We start from the raw sequence: 9,563 nt of genomic DNA, 5'->3' as shown, positions 1-9,563 counted from the left end.
ATCAAACTTCACTCACGTCATTAAGTACAGAAGTTTCATTTTATTGTAGATAATAACAATATTAAAATAGCTAATTTCCTTGATGGTTTCAAAAACCGCTTTGTTATCCACAAAATCCCTGGATGTTACAGAGGTGAAGTAAATAAAGTGAGAGAAACAGAGGAAGGGAATTATGGTACACAAATAAATAAATAAAAAAAACAACAACCGCATACAGTTTTAGTCTCATATCAAACAGCAGTTATTAGATTAGTCTCTCACACCATGTAATTAGCCCATGGCAGATTTTGGGATCCAGTTTCGGCCACATTTCTACAAATTGTTAGCTCTGCCTCTGGTTAGCAGCGATGTCACTCAACTTATTTACTAATGACCCAATCCCACTGTTACTTTGGGTTTGTCGAGATGAAAGAAAATTGTAATTGTTAAGTGCTCGAGGTTAAAGGTTTCTGCCCCACTAAACAGTTATGAAAAGTGATTAGCAAGAAAAATGTGGAGTGCGATATTGTGTTTCATCAAAGGAGTTTTCTGCCTAACTTTAGAAAGCATCCAGGGCCAGATATATCCCTAACATTTATCTACTTCCATTGAGATCAGATCCCGGTATCAGATCTGGTTTCAAAGTATTAAGGTAATTCCAATCTAAAACCATTTGTGTTCCAATTTCAGATAGAGTAAGATGAGGTTAAATATTGAAGTATTGTTGCCGATTATATCCCCCCTTAGGAAGAAGCTTTATCCAGAGGCAACAAAGTGCAATACAAAAATATATAAATAAAGAGGACCTCAATGAACTCCGAATTCAATGTGCCTGCCAACATATATGGAAAAGGCTTTACAGAGGGAAGATGGAAAAGATTTGGTAGGTCTTTCTGACGCTTTTACTTCTTGTTTAGATCCACAATGTGTATGTACACAATATAAGGTACCCTACACTCCTATGCCTTCCTATTGTGAATGCAGGTTTAGGACACATACACAAGAACAAGAAAGCGGCCTGTGTGTAAAAACTTTGTCTTTGAAAAATAACGATGGTTGTCTGGCTGTCCACCTGATTCACTGGCATCTTCACTTTTCTAGGGCAGTGACCTGGAACAGGTACAGGATGAGCAGCATGTTCTAGGTCTTTAGCCCACAGTGTATTTTATTCACATGGTCATCATCACTGGCAGGGAACTAACATGTTCAGGAGGTGGTTTAGAAATCCTTGCCTTCAGCACCCTTATATTGTACCTAAACCAAAAATGTAATTCTGCACCTTACCATGAAGAGGTGGCATTTGTTTTTTATGTTCAGTTTTTATCTCCCATAATTCTAATAACACACTTTCTTTTCATGGGTGGCTGTGTTTACTCCTTCACTGTATCAATGGATGGAGCATAGCTATCCCCCAAGCCTGACTTCACATGTCTTTTACATAAGGGCTGGTAGGACCAATAGTTTATAACAGATGCATTTATTTTTGCTTTCTTTTTAGCTCATGGAAAGATCACCAGGCCTGTTCCGCACTTGCCAAAAATGTGCTGAAACTGAAAATGAGTGTAGCTACCACATTTGTGGAGTGGTAAGATGTAATAGATTTAATGTTTTTTTGGCTTTAGTTACAATGTAAAACAAGGTTCATAATGTAGATGTTTGGAAGCTGGATCCCGGACTTAACACCACCTATCTGCCCATCCTTTTATATAACTGGATTGTATAACTCATCATACAAAATGGTTCCTCCACTGGGCAAAGGACACATGTACTCTAATTTTTTGCAATTTGTTTTATTACAAATACAGTTCAACAGTTCTTATGCTTTATAAATACCAAGCCCAGTCTCATCTTCACATTCATAGAAGTTGAAACATAGAGGGTTCTTTCACCAGTGTAGAATCTCCTAATCAATAGCCAATCCCCAAATAACAGGTACAAAACATGAAACATTCTGTAACAACCAGGGCTACCACTGCATTTCATTTTCACAAAAATGCTTCAATGTCTGAAATTTTAACCTTCTGTTTCCAGCCTGTGAGAGGCATTGCATAGCTTAATACTTAAACTGCCAGTGAAGATGGAGAAAATGAAAACATGTCTGGCAGTAGAGTTTAAGCATGACATCCGGAGAAAGAAAACTGAAAAAAATGCTATTGTTACAAGGTGTTCCTCTACCTTACATGTAAGACAGAGATTTTCAGTGCTTATTCTCTAAAGTAAATATGTCAGTAGCAGTATCACTTCTGTCCTGCATCCAAATGTTATAATATGAATTTATAGCCTTTGGGATAAAAATATAGATGAAGGTGCACGCTAGTCCTGAAACTGGCCACGCCGAAGCGAGTCTGCCTTGATTTGCCCTTCTTCTGTGGTGTATGTTGATGACATCAAATATGTGAACGGTAGAATCTCACTTTACAACCAAAATATACATATTTACAGATCTGTAAACTCCAACAACATAAAAAAATTAAAACAATCTAAAATGATTTGCTTTGACAGGATTTGGTGCCAGGAATAAGTGAAATGACCTGACCACACTATTTTGACCTCCGTTTGCAGTTATTAGTGTTCAGGAAACTCCAGCTGAACAAAACTGCAACATGCTGGAGAGGGGTGTGATGGCCTAGCAAACAAGGCTTCGGGTGAAAAACACTCCAGCCAGAATTCTCTTCAATTCTGTCATTTCTATAGTTTGTGTAGGTGTGTGTATTGCTGTGATATGTACAGCTCCTTCAACTAGAATATTTTCTCTTATACCACTCTTCTTCATGGAAAGATAACACAAATAAAAATAGGTATGTTTCCTTTTTTATACATATAAAAAGATCTTCTACATATTATTAACTTCCTTCTGATATGTTACATGTAAATTTCTGTACAGAGCACAATGCATTCACTCTATATATACTGGATATGTACAGTGCGGTATGGCTGGATGTCACCCATAGTCGCAAAGGCGAAGTTCGGTATCACTCATCCACAGATTGGTGCTAGTCATTTGGTATAGCAGCATTTTCTCCATGGCACAGAGTTCCGCAATGGACATTAGCAACTGCTGTTTTTCAACTCCCCATTCTCTGTAATAGATAACTTTGTAGGATTGGTCGGAGAGATGCCGTTCCTCACTTGTGAACTATAGCGCTCTTTTACTTGCGTCAGTGCGCTCATCAGTCTTGTGTTGGCTGCGTCCAGCGACATGATTCTCTTCTCCTGCAATGCAGAGAGGACAGGTTAGAGGTTAATTTGACACCTTTGTTCAAGAGATTCCACAACGCAGACTCGTTTGCTTTCTTCTTTGCAAAATAAAACCTTTGGCATGGTTTAAAAACTTTGGTACTCTACCAACGTGTTCAATGAACAGATTTAGCAATAAAAATGTACAAAACCAAACTAAATACTTCTATATAGCAAGTGAGGTAGTAATGCTATAGTGCTGTTATTCATCATTTGTCAATTGCAGATTTCAGTAAATAGGTTCAAGAAAAGTTGCTCTGCTTTTTTTAGTAAATGTCCCATAAAATGCAACTGGTAGGGAGTTGGGCGATTTAAAATTCCACCAGATGTATTATTGCTATGTGTATAGTATCAAAAAGATATAAATCAATAAATATGTTATATACTACAGGCTCCAGCAGGTATGTATTGTGCCATTAATGTCTAAGGTAACGTAAGAATGAAACAAATCCCAAACTTTAAGGTAATGATGATTCATTGTAGGTTCCCCAAAATAAACAGTTTTAGAATACATTTGCTGGATACCAATCAAAAGGGCTAAGTTAACAATATTTTTGTTTCCCTATAAATATTATATATATGAAATTGAGTAAGCATACGGTTTCCTAATCCCATTCCATTAACGTTAGGCCCTGCCATACCTCACTTACAACACATTAATATTTCATCTGTGAGGCAGAGCCCTGTTTCAGAAATAAAAATGTATCTGATGAAGATTTGCGATGGCTGCCAATAATGGCATATTGTCCTAAACCAAAAAAAAAAGGTTTTATTTTTAAACTAGTAGCAGATCACAGTAATATCCTTGAGATGCCTGTGGAATGTTTCATTTTGCAAAGAGAAATCAGACATTTGCAGTGAATGGCACATTCTTTGGGGAGTCTACAAAGGAGGACAGTTATCCTAACAATATGGCGGAACGGATGGCCTTTTCGCTGAGAGCAGAGGAGACACAGCAACACAGGAGTGAAGCAGCCAGAAGCTGGAACTGATAGGCTGTTTTGAGCATGAGGAAGATACGGGAAGGTGGTGAAGGGGAGCACAAATTAAAAGTAAATATAAATAAAGCAAATAAAATATCAGACTAAGAATGCACTGCTCCAAACCCCATTCCAGCTCACGTTGTTCAGGAGAGGATATGGGGAGGTGAGGGGCTACAGGTCTCTAACACACCGTCCTTACCCCTGAGCAAATAATAGTCAAATATGGCTAAATGTACAGAAGAAGCATGCCAATAAAGCATACAAAACTGAAGATAACAGCAGATTGCCTTTTAGAAAACTCTGCAATAATCCACCCTCTCTAGACTACTAACCTCAGCATGGCACCTCTTCTTGTTTTCCCATTAGGGTTAAATGAGTTTATTGCTGGCCGTCCCTAGTCACTCCCCTATAGACCTATATGGTATATGGCAGAAATTCTTTGAGTACAGCCAGCGCTACAATGATTGTGACCGGGAGGAAGTAAACAGCTGAGGAGGATGTGGTGGGTTTTGAAGTTGGAATACAGGGACACGTAGGATGGACTCAGGATGGACTGAACTTGAAAGGTGAAAACTAAAATCCTCCTGAAAATTCCAGGTTTATTAATTATGCATCAACTCTTTGGTATCCTGTGTATAAAAGACAAATTAGCAAAAGCAGCATTTTCTAAACACATCCTAAGTCCTACAGGAAACCTTACATATGCACAGGTGGAGTAATATTAGTTCCAGCAATGCATTGTAACTATGTAACTACCTAAAAAGAGCCACACAAAATGACTCTTCATACATGCATAGCAAAAAACAAAACGCATTGCGGCGCCCCAATCAACGCTGAAGGCACACAGCGGTTCTATGAGTTGCATTGTGGAAAATGCAGCCAACCCTATTTTAATATGAACCATGGTTTGCTTCAGTCCTAAGACTAGATTGACAACATTGTGCTCACTCTGTTGGTGCAGGCATAATAACATGGGTTGTGTTAGGGAAGCCCATTCAAATGAATGAATGTAACACAGTGCATCGCATTGCACAGTAATTTATTACCTGTGTGCTGGAAAGGTGCTTTGGGGTTTTATTAGGAAAGACACCGCAGAACACCAATGAGCAGCACAACAGTGTGAATCCAACCTTGTAGATTTTGGGACCAGAGGACAACTGAAAAGCGAAGATCTAAAGCAAACAAATAATCAGGCAATCTTTTTTTCTAATTGGCACAAATTAAAGCAGCTAGGTTTGTGTTTTTTTATGAAATTCAGTGGCTAGTCCTAATATTTCACATCTGCAAGGGATATTTTTTAACCCACAACAATGACAAGTAAAAGAAATATCCTGACTCACAACTGGTAATAGCCGGAATACTTAGTCACCACAAATACTAAGCAAAAAGTCACAATTATAGCCTCTATATCACACCTGTCATTCATATCACAGTTCTGCTATTACAACAAAATGTATGACAAGCGTCACACAAACAGGTTGAGCCTCACTGACTTGTAAATCAAGTACTTAATCGCGAGTAATTATCCTATTAATCCTATATATAGGGTTATGTATACAGGAAGAATACAAATACATAGTATATATAGCAGATTGATGTAAAATAAATAATAACCGAAAAGAAGTAGATAAACTGGTGGTAGCATAGAAGCTTCGTATCCATAAAACACAAGGAAGATATTTAGAGTCATGGTATAGATTGCTAATTTGAACATTATAACTCCATATATGAGACCTAACCTATCACACAAGTCAAAGTCACAACTCGCAGGCTTGGCAATACTTCACAGGATCTGTTACCTACTGACACCAGTGAGGGACATTGTGCTCAACTGACAAATCACAAGATTTCATTACCAATCAATCAGTGAGCTGCCACTACGATATGTATGACAGGTAATCATAAAAAAATGGCTTCGAAATTATTACAGAGAGGTGCACCAAGAACAGGGTAAGTGCAAAATGGCAAAAGCAAATAAATTACACACGGTTATGAAGAAAGGGACCTCGGTAACCACTCTGTGCTGCCCACGGAAGTCAATCATCTTATTTATTCTACTGCAGGGGGAATCTAAAGCTAGAGTTCTCCCTTTCAGTTAGGATGCCTGCTGAGGGATCAGAAGCTCTGTCAGGGGTTTCTTTCCAACCATATCCCCATTGAGGAGAATACCCCTGTGTGTTCTGGTGACTATTGTAACAGGACACAAAGTTAGGGACGATCCAATGTTTGTGGTGCCAGAACATAGAGGAGTAACCTTTCAATGGAGACCAGTTCAGGGGTTAACACTTCCTGATGGAAGTTACGGTAAATATCATCAGTGCCACATTGACGGTGAACAAGAAACCTGGCAGGGCTGTTACCTTTCCCTATTCTTTCTTTTAAAAAAATAGCTTACCTATCTCTATATATTTCTATTATAGAAAAACAAAAAACAATTGGTTGTTATGGGCAATAGAAGTAAACTGCTTTCAGAATCCTTGAGATATATAATATATATATATATATATATATATATATATATATATATATTATATATTTGCTTAAACCATTCTTAAATATACAGATAGGAGCTGGAATGTGTAGGAGGTCAGGCACGGGCCATGTCTGGGGACACTGCTTAGCTAATAATTGCACTTGTTTTACTTGCCTGTTTGCGTTAAAGTCCCATTAATGACCTGTAATTTAACACAGTTGTGATGAGACTAACATGGGAGAAAAGTTTGGTGGTTATCTTTGTTATGTGAGGAAGGAGATGGATCTCCAAAGTGGCAGCTCTGTCAAAGCTACGTTGTGAAACCAAAAACATGACATTCTTTAACGGTGGGTCATTAGGCATGCATGAGACAAACGACAATGGACAGTGATATAAGCTCTCAATCTCTGCAATACTGAAAGCCCTTCCTGACCATTAAAAACTAATAAATGCTGCAACACGACGACAGAAGTAAATTCCCTTAGTCACAAATCCAACTCGAATTTATCTCCAGCTTCTCTCAATGCACCAACAGAAGCATCACTGTGGTGTTTACTGGAACTGTGCTCTCTATTTTAATCCTCCAGATTACTTTCAATGTGTAAAGAATTATGTAATTTAAGTCAAAAATTCCCCTTTCCTCATTTCTACAATGTGTTCTCTCTATATAAATCACCCACAGCTGGTGGCAAAGTCAGATGCTCCCTAATGGAGTCCCAACCCTTCTCCACAAAACAAAGTATATTTCGGCTGTACGACAATTCAACAAGCAAAAATGAGTAGGAATTGTTTCTTAAGGAAAACTATTTGGCTCTGAATATTAAAACCTATGAGGTCTATAGCCCTGACCTAGAAGACACTGTGACTCTCACTCATTTGGTACATTACTAAATCATTTTTGTGCATCGTTCTGTCACTGGGCTTCACCTTATATTCTGCAAGAGGGCTGGAAGAGCTAAGCTATGCCACGGTACACTTATAATGACCACTTGACAAAACAGACCAAATAAAACATGATCAATAAACCCAAACAATATACAAAGGAGGATCTGGAGCACTGGATACCTTAATGTTCCTGAGTTAAGCTAAAAAATAGCAAACATGTAAGGGCCGCTAAGAAATGTGTAAAGGGAAGTGGCAGATTTGCCAATCAACAATCATTGAACCCACACAACTCAAAAATGATGATAGATTCAATCTCCTTGGTTGCTATGGGCCCGATTCACTATTCTGTATATATTTTTGTATTGTATATGTAAGCCTTCCACTGATTGTGAATGAATAGGCATTGTGTATTGACATTGCCATGAGACACCTAAAATACATCGATATACCAAAGGACTGTACCAAATGCACTGTACAAGATGTTTTTTGCTGGCATAGGAAACAGCAAAACATGCATTACAGTACTCGTCAGGAGTAAATATATACCTGTGCATCAATGATTTTTTGCTTTGCATCAATGACAGCCTGCATCTCTGCATGATCCTTCTTCAGCTCTTCCTCTACTGCTATTAGCCTGGAAGGGAAAGGATTTGACACATGTTATTTGAGTTTTATATGGAAAAAATTGTGTGGAGGCGATGAGATCTATGGCCAGGGCTCACCTGCTGATGACACTTTTCATTTGGCTGTCCTTTTCCTCCTGCTGCCGACGCAGACGATCTTCACTGTCCTCCAGTCGAGATTTGTACTCCATTAACAGTTTCTGCATCTGCTGTTCCTGCACCAGGAGGCGCCTCTCATATTCCTCCAAGCGACGGCTGGAAACCTTTAGTCGTTCTTTCAGCTTGGCAATCTCTTGCTCATACTTTGAAAGGAAGACCGAATTGTCAAAGGCAACCAATACATTGGCAAATTTCACATTAAAATATCTGTGCTTTTTTTTTAAGCAATTTTTAATTTTTTTCTGTTAAAAAGAATTTGTAATAAAAAAAAAAATTCCTTATATCAGCCTAGACATACAATTTTTGTTATTTAATTGCAGCATCACTTCCTTGTGAAATCTAATACAGACTTGTTTCCAGATTAGCTTGTGGTCCATGATCCCTACAAAAAGCTAACCATTATTCGGGGCAAATAACAACTGTGCACAAGAAAAAGTCTCCATGTACACAAAACTTTTTGCCTGCCTTCCTTCCATCTCCAGTCGCCAGAACACAAAGGTTTTCCGCACTGAGCATGCACATCCAATTTAAATGAATGGGCTGCTAAATGCAATGCACAAGCATCTGGAAAATGCAACATGCTGTTGTGTTGGAAATGGGAGCAGAGAAGCAGGCTTTAGTGATGCTGGTTTTAAGATATATTTAATGATGTGAGGTCTAGTTTAAAGACTGTCCCATATGGTTTATAATAGTAGCACAGAGTTATTATTTCCTATTATTATTATTTATGTGGTGTAACAATTCTTCTACTTGTCAGGCCGAGACCTTGTGATTTTCTTCCATGAGATATCTGTGTTTCATACAACTAAAGGAAATCCTTAAATATATCAGAACACCAGTGTGACCCCCAACCTGAAAACATGTGTATGCTGATTGTACTAGGTGGGTCAATTCACTGCAGATAACCCATATCTACTGTACATAGCACAAAAATCCAGATGGCATTAGTCATCTGCCCTGGTCCCTACCTTCTCAGCAGGTTTCGGTTCATCTTTGTTTTGGTCCACGGTTTCCTCTTCTTCATCTTCATACTGACCATTATTCAGCACCCAGGCTGCTGTCCTTTCCACTGGGGACATTGTGGCTGAGTCCACTGGAGATTGCACCTAGAAGTCACAAAAGTATTATTAATTTTATTAAACAGTATTTATATAGCACCAACATATTATGTAGCGCTGTACAATAGATAGGAATTGCAAATGACAGACAGGTACAGACAGTGAC

At 38.4% G+C, this 9,563-nt stretch overlaps 1 protein-coding gene across 1 annotated transcript in view; it reads right to left on the bottom strand.

Moving 5' to 3' along the window:
* Positions 1–20: 20 nt before the first annotated feature.
* RASAL2 (RAS protein activator like 2) overlaps positions 21–9,563 on the bottom strand; it is a gene marked incomplete in the record, with an annotated part of 192,756 nt that continues 183,213 nt past the window's right edge. The window contains 4 exon segments of the mRNA XM_072419742.1: positions 21–3,192; positions 8,104–8,191; positions 8,280–8,482; positions 9,308–9,445. Of these exon segments, the coding sequence (XP_072275843.1) occupies positions 3,028–3,192; positions 8,104–8,191; positions 8,280–8,482; positions 9,308–9,445 (594 nt within the window).

Source organism: Pyxicephalus adspersus, chromosome 8 (assembly GCF_032062135.1).
Source record: "Pyxicephalus adspersus chromosome 8, UCB_Pads_2.0, whole genome shotgun sequence".
In the NCBI taxonomy this organism is placed as follows: domain Eukaryota; kingdom Metazoa; phylum Chordata; class Amphibia; order Anura; family Pyxicephalidae; genus Pyxicephalus; species Pyxicephalus adspersus.
This window is presented reverse-complemented; position numbering and strand designations above follow the sequence as displayed.